Consider the following 21154-nt stretch of genomic DNA (forward strand, 5'->3'; position numbering starts at 1 on the left):
CATAGGACGTGATTCGCACAATGGTGATGGATATCCCATCCACCGAAATCTAAATCCCATAGGATAATATTGAATTTATATTTCAGTGGACGGGAAATCCGTCCCCATTGTGATGGAGTAACCCATCCACCAAAATTTAAATCAGGTCTTTAGTTTCTAGTTTTCTTTCATTAATTGACATACTTGAATGGTTCCTTTAAACTTGTTGGATCATGACTTGGTCTGTAGAAAAGATGAATAATTTACCCATCTGTGTCAGCTATTTCTGTTACACAACCTTATTAAACTTCAATTTGTGTCCCTTTGGAGAAAAAAGAGTGGAAGGGGACCTCTCACATAAACAGTGTACACATTGTGGTGACATTGTCACCAATGATACAGTATGTGTCTCGCACTGTAAATTGTCACATTGAATGTAAAAACCTCAGTAAAATATTCCATGCAGCAACTAAACCAAGTCTTCTATCATGCCTAGTATATTTAAACCTATACTTAAACCTTATCGAGCAACTTGGTATCTCAATTCTTCCAAGACCACGTTTTTATCATGTTAAATTATGTTGCTTTAGTGATGAAATCTCATTCTGTCCCATTGCCTAATGTTGTGTTTGCAACACTCAACCATTAGGATTGCTGAGAAATGTTGACAAGTACAGATTTAACTGAAAGCAATGCTGGTTTGACTACTGATTTTGTAAAGCGATTTCTGTGTGTCCATAAAGGTTTGGTGTGTGCCATGCCTGCTGACATGGAGAGCGGTAAGTCAAGACTGTCCATAAGCTGGGAGGGAGAGAGGTATTGATTGTGCAGTCCTATACCCTCTCATTGAGAAAGCACTCCCAGTCTCTGGCACTTCCGCCCTTCTGGCCCACTTTTGTCCACATGTGACAGGATGGGAGAGAAAAGACCAAACTATTAAGGGACACTTACCCCACCCCTTCCAGGCAATTCATAGTCCACCCACCAATTTTATGTACCATTGGTGACCGAATGGGAGGAAATGGAAGAGGCAGAGTATGACTGCCTTATAGCTAATAGGAAGGGGGCATTGCTAGACAAGCCAGCTCCTGTACCCAGTGACTATTTGCAGTCCAATATCACTCTTCTAATCATTCAGCATGCTTCACTTCTTCATATAGTTGTGAATTAGAACAGGGAAAAGTGGGATTCATATCTTAGTCAATACATCTGTAGGGAAAGAGTGGGGATGGTTCTACTATATTCAAACTACCAGTCCAATTCCCTTCCTTCTGATCTACTGATGGCCCAGTGTGACAGAAGCTGGAAGAAAGGGCAGGACTGTCAGTACATCAGACTTAAGAGAGATGGATTATCTTGCTCCCTTCCTTCCAGCACAGTTACAGTCTTGCACTGCATTCTTCCCTTCAAGTCTGATGACTGCCAATTGAGGTGGAAGATGTGCAAGAATGCATGACAAAGGGCTTGGAGATAAAGAGATTGAGGGCTGCTGAGCTCTTTTCTTCCTTCTTTCCCTGATTGCTAACCAATACTCTTCAAAGCAATAATCCAATACATAATTACTCTCAATGAACTTTTTTCACTCAATGGGATTTGGGCTATGGTTTAAAAGGAAATCATTTTGGGGCCTTTTTCTCTGCTGTTATCCTCATAACTACTCAAAAGACTTGCCTTTGTCTTCTGAATGCCTGAATAACTGTCTCTAAAACTGTTCATTGGGGTGAGATTTTAATTTACCTGAATTATCACACTTGGATGTTTTATACAGGTTTGCCTAGTTATTTCTGCCTTTTTTTTTACCTCTCAGCCATCCTCCTGATACTACTTTTCCTTCCTTTGTCATCCAGAGAGGGAAATATGTTTACTCTCTTGTCTTTAGAAAGTACAGTTTTGACCCAATTGATGAGGAATTTGATGTGGCTTACTCTTGTAGAACTTCTGCATTCCAGGAGTCAACTTGGCGTTAGACAGGGATACTCCAGAATTAATCCTGGATTTCACCAGTAAACCAAGAGTACTGTACTGCAAGAGTTTGGTAAAGCTTATTCGTAAATACGTTTTGTGAATCTGATCTTTTGGGCCTAATTCACAAACTGCACTTTGTGGTATGTTTTGTAGCCTTACAACATGTAATACAAAGTGCTTTTAACAAACTACATGTAGAGTGTACCTGTACTAATGTGTGTGGAGTTTTCTGCCCTGACTGCAGAGTCTCAGCACACATAAGTATACATTTTAGTAGTAAATATGGGAGGTACTTTTGGGAGTGGGTGGAAAAAGGGTCAGATTTACTACAAAAGGGATTGGGATTAGGGAAGAATAAGAGGTGGTTAGGAAAGAACAAAGAGGGGTTTAGGGGGGGTCGCCACCCATCCATGCAAGAGTTAGAATATTTATTTACAAAGGGGGTGGAGACATGTAACTTTCACTTTTGTTGTAAATTTACTCTCAGATTTTGAGAGTACTGAAACGTGGTAAACTTACTACAAAGCATAAGTGACTCAAAAGTGTAAATTACCTTTGTGAATCAGGCTCTTTGTGTTCTGTCTATCTCTTTGGAGTTTCAGTATTCCCTTTAATAACATAAATACTTCTTGTCCGGTATCATTCAAATGACATTTGAAAATTCAATACTACAGTAAGAGATGGCTTTGCTCAGGAAAAAATGCAGCAGCAACCTTTACTCCTGGATCCTATCAGCTAGATTCTTAGAAAGTTAACAGAATTCAGGTAGGGAAGCATTTGTAACCTTTGGAAGTGATTCAAATCTCACTTCGTATCATTTTGTACTATCGAGATTCATCAGGTTTTAGCTAAACTCAAATAATGCTAATTGCCTAAGGCTAGCTACATTCATAACTCTTTATAATTCTGCTCTTTAGTACCTGCCAAAATAAGGGCTGAGGAAGTGATACTGTCAACTACCCAACATTGAACCATACACTACCAAAATGTATCATCAGGTACTTCTGCAAGCATTGCCCCTTACTATACGTGCAACTACAAAATACTCTTTCCATACAATGCTTTGCTATACATTATCATAATTGTTGCTTTGCTACTTTAAAGCCACTACTATTTTAATTAAGGATTCCTTCCTATATCGTTTTAAAATATGTATTTTTCCATTTGCATCACGAATATCTTCCACATGAAGAGCATCCTTATTAGGTTCACATTCTGTGTAAAGCAAATACGTATATTCGACACGCATCCACCAGGACATAATTTCAAAATCAGATTGCATGTAGAGCTTCTAATCTGAATTGAAAATTGTCTCCCTCCCTTCTACCTCTTTATTAACTGTAAGTGACTTGCATCTATACCTGTAAATTATGAAGATACAACTCCTAATATTCATAGTCCACTACAATTCAACTCTGCCTAGAAATGTTACGAGAAGGACAAATGGACAGAAGAACGTAAGTAAGAGCTGTTTCTTTATGTACTGCTTTGAAGTCAGGTGTTCACCTTCCTGATTTGTTCACATTCATTCTGCTTCCCTAGATATCAGTGGTGTTGCCCAATATTTGTAAAACAAATTATGAAAATGTACTTAATGATATCTATTGTTTTTCCAAAAGTTGTGACTTAATCTTGTAATACTTTTGTAATCCAGGCGTGAGCCAGTAGTGTTGGAATTCATGAATATGCCCCCAGTAATACGAAATTTGAAATTTAAACTTTATTGTTTAGTTAATTAAAACCATAACAATTTGATGAATGTCACACAACAGATATAACATTTATAAGATTATCACTAAAATGATTGATAAAAAGACTTATGATAGAGATTTTTTTTTTTAAAACAGTGTAAAACTCAATATTTTTCCTACTGATATTTCCATCGCTGTAAGAGTCATTGAGACAGAAGAAATTCAAATCATTAAATGTTCATGTTGTCAGTAATACGAATATGTCCCACTTACTCATGCACCAATCTTTGTGAATTGGGAATAGTAAAGACATTGGGTGTGGTGGAATAGGATTCCTTAAACCAGGTTTAACAGGAATGGCTTCATGATTTGGATAGTTGTGCCTTCACCTGCTGAAGCAGTAGCTTTGAAACAATCAGATTTTTATTTGTAACATAAGTTACTTAGGTAGAATCCATCAAGCGAAGTGATTGAAATTCTCACAAATCGGTGGTTTAGATACACTACCTGATTTGATTGGATGACTACTTGATGTATGTCATCAAATTTATCAATCAATCAGGGATTTATGTAGCGCAGCCAACCACCCATGAAGGTCTCGAGGCGCTGGAGTAGCTAGCTGCTTCGTGGTGATCAGTTCATTCAAATTTATCAGATTAAACTTGCTGTTATTAAAGTTTTTGTGAAATACAGATATCTTTGTAGTCACTGAGAAATGTGCACGAAATTGTATCAGCTTTCTGGAGGAGAAAAGAGCAGAAAGAAAACACTTTCTTTACGTGGGTTTTACTTTTAAATGTTTTTATGCAGACATCATAAATGTTAGTTATTTTGCTGAAGTGCTACAAGAAAAGTAATAAATAAGGAAGTGCCATACAGTAACACTTTGAACAGCTATCTTTATAAATGTCTGCACGAATGTTCTTCTGGTTAGTGCTGAAATGAGAATGCATTTATTTGGCTAAAAAAAGAAAATGATGGGATTATTTACAAGCCCCTTGTGCCTCTGTTATGTCACTTTTTCCCATATTAATAGTGACGCACCGGCGGCGCAAGGGGCTTGCAAATAAGCCCCTTGGGGGCATATTATCAAGAAACGCCATTACAATTATCGTCGCTTTAGCGGCAGGAAACTGCCACTAAAGCGGCGATAATGGGCTTGATAATATGCCCTTGTGAATTCCCATAGAAGCCCATGTTCTGGTGTGAACATGGGCTTCTATGGGAATTCTCAACGGCATATTATCAAGCCCATTATTGCCGCTTTAGTGGCAGTTTCCTGCCGCTACAGTGGTGATAATTTTAACGCCCTGCTTGATAATATGCCCTTAGTTCTTTGTTCTGGATTTAAGTGACAAATAGTGAGAATCAATGCTCACTGACCTCATTTTGAACCCTGTAGAATGTTTGCACCCCATTAGTCAACGACAGAAATAACCATGACTCGATGTCGCGATTCACCACAGTTTTTACACTAACTGTTCTCAGTATTTTATGACTCACAAACAACCTCATATGTAATATGAGAAAATTGCTACCTTCTGTATTATGAAGACTCCGGAGTGCATGGAAAATTATATACTGCATGCACCATGGGTGAACAAAAGGCAACGGCAACAGAAATAAGGTGACAAGGTCGTCACAAATTGCTGCGCATGAAAAAAACTGTTACATCAGCCCAGCAATTAAATGTCCTCTTAACATTACATTGTATCCGAGTAATACAGCACGCATCACGTTTAATAACATGAACAATCTACTGTAGTTACATAAGAGTTCCATAGATGAGCCATGATGATTTTATAATTTCATAAAGTAAACACAAATTTACTGTGCGCATGCTTTGCAGTGGTGTAACGAAACTTGAGGGGGCCCCCCTGCAAAGCACATATAGGGGGCCCCCCACCCCCCCACCCCCGCAGACAGTCCCACGTCATAGCCGTTTCTGCGCCTGACTGTGACACTAACGTTCTACAACAGGGCAGCCAGGGTCACCGTCTCACACTGCATGCATTGATGACTCGTCACTTTATTTATTTATGCGTTTTTGAGCGTAAACTTTTCCCGAAGGCGAGCGCTTCACAATAGGAACAATTTCAAAACTGAGCGTTACATCTTAAATACGTTTGAAGTGCCTTAACAGAGGGAACGCACTCACCTGACCTGAGAGGGCTGGGGGCCTGTAGGGCCTGGCGTCGCAAGGCGAGCTGGAGCGGATGGGTAGAAGGCAGGCAGGGCAGCTGAGGGGGTGGCAGCGCAAGCCTCAAGGCTAGCCAGGTAGGGGCCGGGGCCGGGCAATTTAAATGATTGCAATTTGCAAATAAAGGCCCCGCCGGTGATGAGTCCTGACCTGAGCGTGGCTTTGTCATCTCTTCTCTGCTGCGCGCCCTGCCACACCTTACTGTAATGCTCTTATTGCGTGTGTCGTGATGAGCTCATTGCGCAATGCGCATGTGTTGTCCCTGCCCCCCCGACAAATGTAATGAGGGCATTGGTCACCAGCCAGCCCCCCTGCCCAGTGCCCCCGCGGCGCGCATACGCGTCCCGGAAGGCCGGGGCGGAAAAGAAAGTGAAAGTCAGGAGCAGGACTCGGAGTGAGGAGTAACAACCCTGTCCCGCCACCATTGATCCACCCACCATGCACTATTAAGACTATTACTAGTAGTCACACACACCGTGTCACCCGGCCGGGGCCGGCCTACCCATTTGTATCAATTTCGGGTGCCCCGGCCGGGACCCCGCACCATTCCTCAGGCTCACTACTTCAAGAGGCAGAGAGCCGCTCAGCCTCAGCCGCGCTGCCAGCCTCACGGGTGGCGGGGCCCGGCACCATTTCCTGCTGCAGACAGTCTCACTCACGAGCCCCGGCCGGGGCCTCGCACAGTTCCTCAGCAGTGGCAGTGCTCAAGTCAGAGGCAGAGCCACTCAGCCTCAGCTGCTGCCAGCCTCACGGGCCCCGGCCGGGGTCCCTCACCATTCCAGTTGCAGTGCTGCCAGCAGGCTCACGGGCCCCGGTCGGGGCCCCGCACCATTCCTGCTGCAGTGCTGCCAGGCTGCCTCACGGGCCCCGGCCGCAGCCCGCCCCCGCACCATTCCAGTCAGGCAGGCTCAAGAGGCAGAGAGAGCAGCAGTCAGAGCCGCTCAGCCTCTGCCGCTGCCAGCGTCACGGGGCCCCGGTCGGGGCCCCGCACCATTCCTGCTGCCAGCCTCACCGGCCCCAGCCGGGGCCCTGCACCATTCCTGCTGCCAGCCTCATGGGCCCCGGCCGGGGCCCCGCACCATTCCTGCTGCCAGCCTCAGGGACACGGGCCCCGGCCGGACCGTCTATAATTTTTAAATCAATCATGATTTGATACATCAATGTATAACAGTGAGGGGCCCCGGTGGGGCCCCTTGGAGCAAGGGGCCCCCCCGCAACGCGGGGGCTGCAGGGGCTTGTGTTACGCCACTGATGCTTTGTAAATTTGGTGATGGCAACACAGTCTATGTCCTATGTTTGACGTGTACGCCTTTGCCTTGGCACACTAAATTAAAAATATGTACCGAAAGCGGGGATTATCCCTGAAACTCTGGAGAGTAGAAGACGTACTTAAAAAGTAACTATGATGAAATAATCTATATTAAAAAAAATTATAAGGGAATGTCATTTTATGCAAATTACATGGTTGTTCACTGAAAGACTTTTTAACATTTCAAAACGCCTGACCCCTATGCTGCATGAGGACTTTTTCAAATCAGCTCATTCTCTTTGAAGCATGCCATGGTTCAGGAAAATCATATTTCTAAGGCAGCTTTCGCAAGTAAAAGCAACAAAAGCTGTAATTAAATACATATTGCTTACTTGAATTGTGTGTGTTTCTATTTTTTTGATAAACAAGTTTTTATTGTTTTCTGAAAGCAACAAGTAGTCACATAATCAGTCCATAAAACACTCCAATTCATGACATTCACATTAAGCGTCGCAGCCATCAAATTATCCAACCTAGTATAAATGAAAGGGAAAGGCACAATAATTGTTACAGTCTTAATCTGATCCGGTGTCCACACCCAAAGCCCCAAGGAATTTATCCCATAGCATTGCATGTTTAGCATAGGGTATTTCATCAATGAAGGGGGCTGTTTTTAGGCGTCTGGACTTGGGCAAGCCTCATAGAGTGTGGTGTAATTGTCAGCAAAGACTTGGGCAATGGCCAGGGAGGAACAATGAACTTTTTCTTAGTGGTCCTCCACCACAGGAATAATCTGTCCTGCATGGGTCCGAGATGCCAACCAATGCAATAGTTTGCTATTCTGGCCCCCCCAATTCATAGATATGGGTGGTAAAGGCCCACCAGATTTACTCTGCCACCTCGAGTGAGTGAGTTCTGATCTCTTTGTGAATCAAGATCAGCTCCCTGACAATGGACTCGCGAGGGTTATCGCATGTCCGTCCTTCCAACCAAAGAGCCTGTGTCTCATGCTGTGACATATGATGATGCTGTGCCCGCTCCTATCCCATTAAAAGACTGTTGGCATATCCTCAAACAGTGGCCTTACATGCCGCCCACAGAGTACCCTTCGACTGGACAGTTCTTGAGTTAGTCTTTCTATTTTGTATGTAGCATTTTTCACACCCAAAAAATATTTTATTGTGAAATAATGGCTAATGAATATTATGATACAGTTATACATGACATCATACGTTAGTAAGGTTTTGCTTCCATACAGTGGCGGAAGGCCTTTTTTTCAAGATGGCCTCTATGTTCACTAAATAGACACTACCAGAGGAGGAATAATTCATCTAATAGTCAATAACCTGGCGGTAAGGAAGAAAAGCTTCCCTATCCTCATCTAAGGTTTGATTGACCATGCTTTAAAGCAGTGGCTGAAGGGGGTGACCCATAGCAATCAGTTGCAGAAAGGATGAGCCAAAGCCCACTCTCTGTGAAGCATTTATAAAACTGTTGAGCCACACCTAAAAAGACAAACCCAATTTCAACCAGTGAATTCCAACATATAGTGAAGTGTAAGGTGATACTGAAACATTGGTATTTGTTAATCTATCTATTCTTAGTTTACATCACTATACTCCAACAAACAAATATGTTTATACCATGGATGCTGGCCATATCACCTGTTTCTGTTGTTGTTGAGAAGGCTACTGTCACCTTTTGGGTCAGTATTTAGAATCACTGAAAGAGAGTTTTCCAAGGACAGAGCCAACTGTAATCCAACTTGAGTAGTACAGTAAAGAAAGAAGAAGCTTACAAACGTCTTGACAACTTTCATTAATCACTAGACAAATGCTTTCAGCAAGCTGCTGTTACTTTTCACTGCTACAAAATCAAAATGTGCTGCCATACTCACTGATATGAATCACATATTGCTTAACATTTATTTTACTTAGTGTGCTCAAATTTAACATTGCTTAGAAAGTTCTTTTTAATTCATATGTACAACTTACAAAGTAAAAGTCAAAATAATGCCCTTGCTCAGCATGGTATTGCAATAGGGTCAGAACTGTTCATGATTCAATGCTCACCCTTAAATTCATTATCAGCATACATTTTTCATAACTCATAGTAAGTCAGTTATTACAATTACAAATCAGGCCAGGTGACTCATTTGTTACCCAGTGGTGTGGTTGTAATGGACTATTTTTGCCAATGTACCTATTGCCACAATCTACAGTTGAACGTTTGAAGAAATGCCACTATCATGACAATACAATTGCCACTTCCAAGTTTCGTCAATTTTACTATAATTAATGTTCTACTCCGCCCAGCATGAGCTCCAGCAAATGTTTAAGTATTGTTTACACAGAGTTGCTACAAAGAACCCAATATTCCGGATGCATGAGTAAAGTATTGCATGAATGGATTGTATTCTAACCTGTTCACATGTTCCCTACTACAAAAGTCAGTGAAGTCTATCCTCACTCACATGCAGCATCTAAAATGGTGGGTATAGCCCAGTTTATATGGGCAATGACGCAGTATACGCTTACAGTTTTAAAAAAACAGGTATATAATGTATCTAGAGTGGCAAATGAAGGAAACATCAACATTCCTTGGAATATAATTGTAATGGCAGAACAGGGATTTAGGATTTCATACTTGAGGCAAGGTAGGGGACTCACGAAGGAGGCTTAAGAATATCACTAACACATTATTCTCATATTGGGAAGTGTTGATACCAAATCCAATTACAAAACTGAAAACTGCTCCCCTTGACAGGAAATCCTTAGAATAGCTATAGTAGTCCATAAACAAAGGCAAAACCAAAGATTAATTAGGGTCTGCTGTGCCAAGCATGAGCAAGAAAAGTAGCGGAAGCCGCCTTCCACCCTTCATTGCAGGAGATTCTCCTCTCCTGTTTCCAGCCTGCCTGCCCCAGTGCTAGAGAGTGCCTCAAGTCCCCTCCCAACACCCGACTACGACCAGCCTGACCAGACCGGAATGCATTTTCCTGCTGCCCAAGAGTCTAGCCAGCTGGTAGTCAAGGGTGGGCCTGTCCGTGACCGTCAGAGTCAGGAGAATGCAGGGATGGGCCACTCCTTTTTGCCTGACCCTAGCTTAGGATACTGTAACTTCCCTACCCTTGCTCCTGCACTGCCTGCTGTACCTGTCCTGGACCACGCCCCCTCCCTCGAGCGACGCGGTCCGTGGTAGCTCCTGTGCGCCGCTTCTCTCCCTGGGCCCTGCTGTTCTCTGTTAGCCTTTCTTAGAGCTGTACCTCTGTATCTCGGGTATTTTGTCCTTTTGTATTGTTATTGTTGTTTAATTGTTTCGTTGCAGTCTTTTTGTCCCTCGGCTCCCTCCCCGCTCCCCGCTTCCCGCCACTGCCACTAAGCCCCGCCCCTTTTGCCTTCTGTATCCCTCCCCGCTCCCGCCTCCCAGCTGCCCCGCCCACCCGCGCACTTCGCCATATATGGCGACCGTGCGAACGCGCAGCGGTCACGCGCAGCGGGCGCGCCGATTGTGCGCCGAAGGCGCGCCAAAGGTAAGCCCGTCTGCGCCCGTCCGCGACCGGATCGCGACCAGCGCCAGGACCCCTGGCCCACGAAGACCCCGACCGACCCGCCTGACGTACTCCGCCGCCACCCTCATCGCACTCAACACCGGCCGATTCCCAGGATGCCACCAAGCCACACCACGACGCACCCACGGACCCTTCAGCTGCCACGCCTGCAAGTTCACCTGCATCCGGACCTGCCTCGCACCAGCACCCGCCAAGTCGAACACCAGCAGCACCCACCTCAAGTGCATCCTGCTCAACACCCGCTCCGTCCACAGACACGCCATCGAACTCTGGAACCTCCTAGACGCCACAGCCCCTGACGTTGCCTTCCTCACAGAGACCTGGATGAACGCCTCCTCAGCTCCCGACATCGCCATCGCCATCCCAGAGGGCTACAAGATCGTCCGGAGGGACCGCACCGCCAACCAGATGGGAGGAGGCATCGCCATCATCCACAGGAACACCATCCGTCTCACGACCGGCACCGACAACACCCTGACCACCGCCGAACACCTGCATTTCCAGATCCACACCGACCCGAACACCACCCTCAGAGGCACCCTGATCTACCGACCCCCGGGACCACGCACACAATTCAGCGAGGACATCGCCGACTTCGTCAGCCCGCATGCCCTCCCCTCCGCTGACTACATCCTCCTGGGGGACCTCAACTTCCACCTGGAGAACAACAACGACCGCAACACCAGCACCGTGCTCGACAACCTCGCCAATCTTGGACTCAAGCAGCTGGTGTCCACCCCCACCCACCTCGCCGGACACACTCTCGACGCAGTCTTCTCTTCCAGCACAGACATCGACTTCAGCCACGCCACAGAGCTTCAATGGACGGACCACAGCTGCGTCCACTTCACCTTCAAGAGAACAACGACCCACCACCACCAGCAACAGGCCGCCCGCAGAAGCTGGAACAAGATCACAGCAGACCAGCTCGCCACCTCCCTGAGCCAGCACCCTCCCGCCAGCTCAGCGAACCCCAGCCAGGCCGCCAACAACCTCACGAAGTGGATCAGCATCTGCGCGGACGAGCTCGCCCCGCTGAGGACCCCGCCCAGCAGACCCGGCAGCAAGAAAGCCCCGTGGTTCACCGACGAACTCAAGAGCTCCAAGAAGAACTGCCGAGCCCTCGAGAAAGTCTGGAGAAGGGAACCTACACCGGACAACAGGACCACCTTCAAGCTGGCCACCCGGAAGCACCACCAGCTGATCCGCGCCGCCAAGAAAACTGCATTCAAGGACCGGCTGGACAACAACGCACACAACTGCAAGGAACTCTTCAACATCGTGAAAGAGCTATCCAACCCCAGCGCAGGAAACAACAACATCACCCCATCGCAAGACCTCTGCAACTCCCTCGCTTCATACTTCCACAACAAGATCGCGGACATACACAACAGCTTCAACAACCAACCAACGCACACCAAGAGTGAACAACCACCCCCCACCGCCACCCTCCACGCCTGGACCCCGATCAGCACCGAAGACACCATCCGCACGATGAACTCCATCCACTCCGGATCTCTGACCGACCCCTGCCCTCACCACGTCTTCAACAAGGCCAACGCTGTCATCGCACCCCACCTGCGAGACATCATCAACACATTCTTCGACACCGCCACCTTCCCTGAGAGCTGGAAGCACGCCGAACTCAGCGCTCTACTCAAGAAACCCACAGCGGACCCCACCGAACTCAAGAATTACCGCCCCATCTCGCTCCTCCCGTTTCCAGCCAAAGTCATCGAGAAGACCGTCAACAAGCAGATGGCCGCCTTCCTCGAGACGAATGGATCCCTCGACCCCTCACAGTCTGGCTTCCGAGCCAATCACAGCACCGAGACCGCCCTCATCGCCGCCACCGATGACATCCGAGCCCTGATGGACAACGGAGAAACAGCGGCCCTCATCCTCCTAGACCTCTCCGCAGCATTCGACACTGTCTGCCACCGCACCCTAGTACAGCGCCTCAGCAACGCCGGAATCCAGGACAAGGCGCTGGAATGGATCATCTCCTTCCTCGACGGAAGAACACAGAGAGTCCGCCTACCACCGTACAAGTCAGAGGCCACCAAAGTCATCTGCGGCGTCCCTCAAGGATCCTCACTGAGCCCCACCCTCTTCAACGTCTACATGAGCCCCCTCGCGGCCATCGCACGCCAACACAACCTCAGCATAATCTCCTACGCCGACGACACCCAGCTGATCCTCTCGCTGACCAACGACCCCGCCGCTGCCAGAGCCAACCTGCACGAAGGGATGAAAGAGGTAGCCGAGTGGATGACGACCAGCCGCCTGAAACTGAACTCAGACAAGACGGAGGTCCTCATCCTGGGCTCTTCACCCTCCGCCTGGGACGACTCCTGGTGGCCTCCCGCCCTGGGCACCGCACCCAAACCGACCGACCATGCACGCAACCTGGGCTTCATCCTGGACTCCTCCCTCTCCATGACCAGGCAAGTCAACAACGTCTCCTCGGCGTGCTTCAACATCCTACGCATGCTACGGAAGATCTTCTGGTGGATCCCCACCGAGACCAGGAAAACCGTCACCCAGGCCCTCGTCACTAGCCGTCTGGACTACGGCAACGCCCTCTACGCCGGCACCACCGCCAAGCTCCAGAAGAGACTCCAGCGGATCCAGAACGCCTCAGCCAGACTCATCCTCGACATCCCACGAACCAGCCACATCTCCGGACATCTGAGAGACCTTCACTGGCTCCCCGTCAACAAAAGAATCACCTTCCGCCTCCTCACCCACGCACACAAAGCCCTACACGACCAAGGCCCGAGCTACCTCAACAGCTGTATCAACTTCTACGCTCCCAAACGCCACCTCCGATCAGCCAACCACGCCCTCGCCGCCGTCCCCCGCATCCGAAGAGCGACTACAGGAGTAAGGTCCTTCTCCTACCTGGCTGCCAAGACCTGGAACTCCCTCCCTCCCGACCTGCGCCTGACCCAAGACCACCTCTCCTTCAGGAAGAAGCTGAAGACCTGGCTGTTCGAGCAGTAACGGCACCCCCCCAACCCCAGCGCCTTGAGACCCTATGGGTATGTAGTGCGCTCTATAAATGTCATTGATTGATTGATTGTCCCTGTGATGCCTGCTGCCTCTGCAATTTCTGCTGCCCCTGTTCCTGCACTAGCCGCCGTCCTTGCGCTGCCTGCCGCCACTGCACTAGCTGCATTGTCTGCGCTGCCTAAGGTCCCTGTCCATGCACTGCCTCTGCACTGCCTGCTGTCCATGTGCTGCCACTGCGCTGTCTGCTATCCCTATGCTGCCAGCTGCCCCTGCGCTGCCTGCTGCCCCTGTCCCTACAATACCTACTGCTACTGCGCTGCTTGCTGTCCCTGTGCTGCCTCCTGTTATGCGCTGCCTGCTGTTCCTGCACTACCTGCTGTCCCTGCGCTGCCTGCTGCCCCAATACTACCAGCTGTCCCTGCTCTGCCTACTGCAACTGTTGCTGTACTGCCTGCTGCCCCTGAACTGCCTGCTACCCCTGTCCCTGCACTGCCTTCTTTCCCTGTGCCACCTGCTGTCCCTGCACTGCCTGCTGCCCCTGTGCTGCCTGCTGTCCCTGCGCTACCTGCTGTCCCTGCCCTTGCGCTATCTGCTGCCCCTGCCCAGCCTTATGTCCCTGCGCTGCCTGCACTAGGACCACCTACCAGGACCACAAATAGAGGCCTCCGTACAACCACGCAGTGGACACGTACAGTGGGCAAGCTGCCAATGCACTGCCCGTTGGACATTTCCCAGCGCCAGGACCCCTGACCCTCTAGCCACCCGACGGTACACTTCAAGGAACTACTCTGGACCCCGAATGCCAAAACAGTTGCATCTCCTCCGCCCCATGATCCATCAAATGATCCTTCACCTGCAGACACTGCCACTTCTGTGACACTACCCACGAATGATCCTGCACCATTCCTGCCCACAAGACCAAGACCGCCCGCAACCTCTCCATTGTATCCTGCTCAACGCTCGCTCAGTCTGCAAGCATGCTATGGAAATCTGGGGCACCATCACAACCCTCTCCATGGATGTTGCCTTCATCACCGAACCCCAACATCACACCTGCCATTCCCAAAGAATACAAGATGATACACTGTGACCCTGCCAACAAACAAGGTGAAGGCATTGCCATCATCCTCAAGGAAACCATCAGATTCACAATCACAAAAGACGACCCTAGAACTCTAATAGAACACCTTAACTTCCTATTAGAAACACATGCGTTGACCACAATAAGAGGCGACCTCCACTAAAGACCCCCGGGACTCCATGCAAAATTCTGCAGTGCGATCCCCAATCTTATTGCCCCCCTAGCAATCGATTCTCATCACTACATCCTACTGAGCAACCCAACTTCCACATCTACAACCCCAACGACGCCAATGCCATCACTATCATGGAGAACCTGAACAACATTGTCCTTACCCAACTGGTCACGGAACCCATGCACAAAGCCAGACACACACTTGTCCCCATTTTCAGCTCAGGTGTCATATTCAAATTCAGCCACACCACAGAACACATTTGGACTAACCACACCGTCATCACTTTACCATCACCGACACCCAGCACACCATCACCAGGCATCAGATCTCCTCCGACCGCAGCTGGAGCAAGCTCATCGACACTCAGTGGTCACAGGCCTTTAACACCTCCCAACCTGAGGCCTCAACAGACCTCAACAAGGCTGCCCAGAACTTTGCTTCCTTGATCATCGACAAAGCTGACAGAGTTGCCCAACTGTAACCTACAAAATCCAACAAGAGCCACAAACATGCCAGCTGGTACACCCCATAACTGAGGACCACCAAGTACACCACCACCAACTGGAGAAATGATGGTGTGCCACCAAGAACCCCGCCCACAGAGCAACTCACAAAACACCCCCAGTAACTATCACCAGCACATCAAAGAAGTCAGGAAAGCAGCCATCTCCACCTGCACGGACTTTGCAGCCAACCACACAAAGGAACTCTTCAAAATAGTCAAAGAGTTTCCTCACCCCACAACCACAGAGAACACCATCCACCCTTCCCACAAACTCTGCGACAATCCCTCAGACTACTTCTGCTGCAAGATCACCAACGTCAACATCAATTTCAACATTCATCCAGCCACTCTCATCCCCAACGACCTCAACCAACCAGTGAACACCAGCCAAACTATCACCACTTGGTCACCGCTCACTGCCCTGACCACTTCAACTATCATGTCTTCCATGCATTCCGGATCCCCCACCACTCTTACAACCTGCCAATTAACCCATTCAACACTGAACTCACCAGCATCCTCAACACCTCCATCTCCACAGCAACCTTCCCGGACCGATGGAATGACGCAGACGTCAGAACCCTCCTAAAAAAAAGCCCCTGCTGACCCCAATGATCTAAAAAATTATCGTCCGCTCCCCCTGCTCCTCTGGACACCTCTCAATCAGGATTCCGTACCAACCATTGCACTGAAACCATGCTGATTGCTGCCACAGATGACATCAGAACACTCCTTGACCGTGGAGATACTGTGGCCCTGATCCTCCTTGACCTCTTTGCAGTGTTTGACACAGTCTCCCACAACATCATCTTCAACAGACTCAACAACATAGACATACAGCAAGATGCCCTCAAGTGGATCTCCTCCTTCCTTGCAGGACACACACAGAGCATCAGACTACCTTCCTTTACATCTGCACCCAAAAACATCATATGCGGCGTACCACAAGGATCATCTCTCAGCCCCAGCTTGTTCAACATCTACATGACCCTACATGATCTGTCATCAGATCCCACGGACTCAACATAATCTCCTACACAGATGATACTCAACTGATCCTCTTGCTCACTGAGGACCCCTCCAACGCCAAGACTAGCTTTTACAATGACATGACCAGCGTAGCCAAATTTATGCAAGACAACTGCCTCCAACTCAACTCCAACAAAAATGAAGTACTGAGCTTCAGGAAGAAATTCTCTGCATGAGACCACAGCTGGAGGCCTGCAGAACTCAGACCCACACCCGACCACAAATGTAACTTCTGCATCATCCTTGACAGCCAAGTGACCATGAAACAAGTTAATGCAGTTGCTTCCTCCCGCTTCCACACATTTTGCATGCTCCACAGAATCCCCAGATGGATCCCAAACAACACCAGAAATACCGTCACTTAGGCCCTCATCACCAGCTGCCTTGACTACAGCAACACCCTCAATGCTGGCATTTCCATTCCAACTCTTCAAAAGTCTTCAATCCAAGCAAAACGCTGCAGCCAAACTCATTCTGGACCTCCCCCAAATGAACCCACATCGCCCCCTATCTGAGAGACCTCCACTGGCTCACCATCCTGAAAAGATGCCAGTTCAAAATCCTCATGCAGGCATACAATGTGCCCTGAGACCTAGGACCTACCTACCGCAACCATTGATTGAACTTCCACCAACCCGCTAGACACCTGCGCTCCTCTTCACTTGCCCTTGCACGCACCCCACATCAGCCACAGTTGTGGCCACTCCTCTTACATTGCTGCCAAGTCCTGGACAACCTTTCCCTCCAGCTCCGCACAGCCCCTTCACTGGTAGACTTCAGAAAGAGACTCAAGATCTGGCTCCTTGACAGAGACACAGCGCCCAGATGCGCTTTACAAATGCTGTTTGTTTGTATGTAGGCCGACATCCACCATTTATCAATGGTGTCTGTGCATCTATTGACCACTCTACATTTATAATATTTTTTGATTTGCCAAATGTAGCATGATGTTAATGTGAACTTTGCTAACACCAAGATATGTTTGAAGGAAATTTCTTAATGTAATTTTAAAAAAATATTTTGAAATTAATTTGGCAATACATACCACAGTTTGATGATTTACTTGTATCACTTCATCCCCAGCGTGAATTTTCTTACATCGATCCGCAGCGGACTGTATTAGAAATAAAGACCATGCACTAGAATTATAATTGACCATTGTGATTAAAACCAATATCAAATTTTCTATAGATGCCAAGGGCAACCACAGCTTTCAGGATTTACTGGTTGTGTCCTTTGTCATACCAAAGGACCATTACAATGTAAAAAATAGAAATAGAAAATTGCATTGGGTACTTCGCAGTCATTAATATGGGCCCTGTATGAATGACTGCCTACTCCAATTAAGTCAGTCAGTCTCAGGTAATCCATATGACACTGGTTCCACTGCATTTCTATGCTAGAAGGAAATGTCATTAGCATTTTCTCGTTTGTTTATGAGATCTCTGAGAAATGTTCTTAACTCCTAGTCTATTAAAAATGTAGAAGACTGGCATATTTAAAATTGTGAATATTATATGAATGCGCAATTTTATAAAGTGGACTTGCGTACTAGTGAAAGAGGTGGAATGTCTTCTAAATGCACAAGTCCTAAAAGATAATGCCTTGCCAGAGAAAAAGTGCTTCGAACTATTCAGCTGACTGGGTGGAAATTCTTGGGCACTGATTTTACACAGGCAATCAAGTACACACAGTTACAGTTTCACACGTGTACCCCTGAAATACAGATACTAACTCGTGCATATCAGTACCATGCAGAATATTCACAAGTGCACAGAGACTAAGCACTCTTAAAAAGAACACATTAGTATAAGGTAGCATTTTAAACAGTCTCCCACAAACAGACTCCCCATGCCAACTATATCCATCCATATCCACATATCACCAAGGAGACATGCATACAGCCATTCTCTGTCTCTTTCTTCTCTCTCTTGCTCAATTTCTTTCTCTTTGTCTTGTATTTTATTACACAAACACCCTTATTTATACTGTAAATTAACATTTAAATGAGGCACTATATATAACATACGACACCATGCAAAACACACTCATGCACATCCCTCTTTACTCCCACGGTCTCTCACACATCTACCATATCCAAAAATATAAACTAGCACACAACTCAGAGAAAAACGTGTATCAAGTAAACACAAGTTCGAACAATTCTTCGTGTGCTCACACATTGGGAAATGTGGGCCCTCAAAAAACAGCTCAGTGCAAGACTGTGGTGTCTCTCCCTTAGCCTGTCAAAGGGTTATTATCCATCACAGTTTATGTACAATCATTCATGCAAACAAATTACATTGTCAATCCTTTCATTAAGAGCAGTACACATAGAGATCTCAGGCACAAACTCTTTCATTACTCAAGGTTTGGCAGAATATTTTGGCAATTAAGGAACTCAGAAGAGCATCAATCTATTCCAATGTTCGGCACACTAAGTTCAGCAGGCTTTTCTATTATTATTTCACTTAATGGCCTGGAGGAGAGGTCAGATCTCAGCAGGGCAATGTGGAACAAAACAGGATACCCAGCTCAAGAAGTAAGGCTCCTGCAGAGCTATACAACATCAGGTCCTTGGTGCTGAAACTTTCTCTCATCACTTCCAAGGTCATCCACCTTTGCACACAGTACATAATAGCTAGGTTATCTTTTGAAATTGCAGAATTTAGTTCTTATATTTAAGGTATGATTGCCATAATAGAATGACTATCTTTTACACATAAAAACAGTCCTTTTGTTTTGGGCAAAGTGCAATAGACACATTAAAAATACACCCTTGTAATGCACATTATAGAATATCTATAATGCTATACAATCTTTCCACAATATAAAAGAAATTCCCATCTGTTAGGGGTTGCTCATGCTGGTGGATGACAGCAATTCTGAAACAGTTATAGGTGTGGACTGTAGCAAGAATAGCCAACATGATATTTATGCCTGTGAGGATATTCTCGCTCCACAAGTTATCATAAAAAGTGTCTTCTTCAGGTACAAATGCTTACACGCGCAAGGATCCTTATCAGAAGTTTAGATGGTCAGTAATAAAGGTTAGTTTACTAAATAAAAACAAAAGATTGAATGACAGATTCATATTTTTTAAACTAGTACAATGTTTGCCATACCACAGTGCCTAGAGAAAAGAAATATCAGACTCTGTAATGCAGGCCTTTACAATGTGTGTAATATAATGCATTGTTTTACATCGTCGTACCTTCACAATGCATTTGACATTGTAAAGGTTGACATTCTTTTTCAATTGTCGAATGTTCATTATAGTAGTGTGCCTGGAGAAATGGAATATCATGCTTTACAATGCATACTTTTACAATGCAAGGAATACAACATATTCCTTTACATTGTTGTACATTTACAATACATATACATAGGATAGGTTTCGTTTTTCATGTGAAAGAACGGAGACGAGGAGATCTACACTTGAAAACATACCTTTAGACTAGGGCATTGTGAGTTTTCTTAGATAATGGAGTTTTTAAAAATATGGGGAATATTAACACGGGCTTATCGCCACAGGAACGTATCTTTTTGTAACTTTCCTGTGGTGATGCACCATCTGCCTTATTTACAAGGAAGTGTTAAGCCACTTAACAACGCCTTGTAAAAAAGGCTCCCTTTCACGCCACACTTAGCATGAAAGGGCCGGGCAATGGGTGCTGAGGTGGGCGTCCTACCACAGCACCCATTGGTTTTGATGTTGCTCCCTATTTACACAAATAAGACCACAAATAACCAGGTCTTAATATGGTAATACAAGAAGAAATGATGAATTCCCCTGTTTTTGGTGTTTCTATGTGTACTGCATTGTGCAGCACACATAGAAACAGCAAATCGCCAACAACGATAGTTTATGCGCAAATAGATGCCCCTTCCTGCGCATAAACAATCATTATAAAAAGAATGATTTGCAACTTCTATGTGTGCTGCACTATGCAACACACAAAGAAGTTGCAAATTACCATTAGTGATTGTTTATGTGCAGGAAGAGTGACCTTCCTGCACATAAATAATCATTCCCTCAAACCAGGCACCCTTGCACTATAGTGCAAGGGTGCCTGCATTAGCACTCGGCAGCCAAATTTAGAGCCAGTGCAAGGGAAAATAAAGGGGTGCGCTGCATCATTGTAAAATCGGCGCATCCCTGCGTTTTCAGAATGGCGGTGGGCGGCGTTAGCAATTTTAGCTTAACGTCGTGCTCTGCCATTCTATTGTAAATATGTCCCTATATGTTTTCTGGTGATGAAAAAAGGATATTGATTGCTCAAGAGCATCTTTTTTTTTTTATAAGGATGCTGTACGATTCTTATCAATTAGGTTAGTAGAAAGATCGACCCACCACTCATGGATTCTTTCAAACTAATAGTGCTCTACTGAATTATATATTATACTCACATTTTCAGTTGTTCCTGTGATTACATGAAGGCCATCATATGTTGATTTAATATACATGCCCTGCAATTGAATTTAAAAAGACGATTTAGGCCACAATAAATGTGCTGTAATTAAGAATCAATAAAGTACATCCAATTAAAAAAAAACGATTACAAATATAACTGAAATGTATACATTGGGAAACTTTGCAAATCAAAATTACTTGTTTGCACTTCAGTTGCGATGTGACTCGACATGTTGGTGGTAGTTCCATAAAAATGTAAGCAAAGATGTATGATAATATC

General features: G+C 46.2%; 1 protein-coding gene across 2 annotated transcripts in view; it reads right to left on the reverse strand.

Annotated features, from left to right (window-relative positions):
* CNKSR2 (connector enhancer of kinase suppressor of Ras 2) overlaps window positions 1-21154 on the reverse strand; it is a 1783347-nt gene that overhangs the window by 806064 nt on the left and 956129 nt on the right. For both annotated transcript variants that reach the window (XM_086934554.1, XM_086934553.1), the window contains 2 exons: window positions 20871-20930; window positions 17506-17574 (listed from right to left, as the gene is read on the reverse strand). In XM_086934554.1, the coding sequence (XP_086790680.1) occupies window positions 17506-17574; window positions 20871-20930 (129 nt within the window). The remainder of the gene's footprint in view (window positions 1-17505; window positions 17575-20870; window positions 20931-21154) is intronic.

Source organism: Lissotriton vulgaris, chromosome 8 (assembly GCF_964263255.1).
Source record: "Lissotriton vulgaris chromosome 8, aLisVul1.2, whole genome shotgun sequence".
Taxonomy (NCBI): Eukaryota; Metazoa; Chordata; class Amphibia; order Caudata; family Salamandridae; genus Lissotriton; species Lissotriton vulgaris.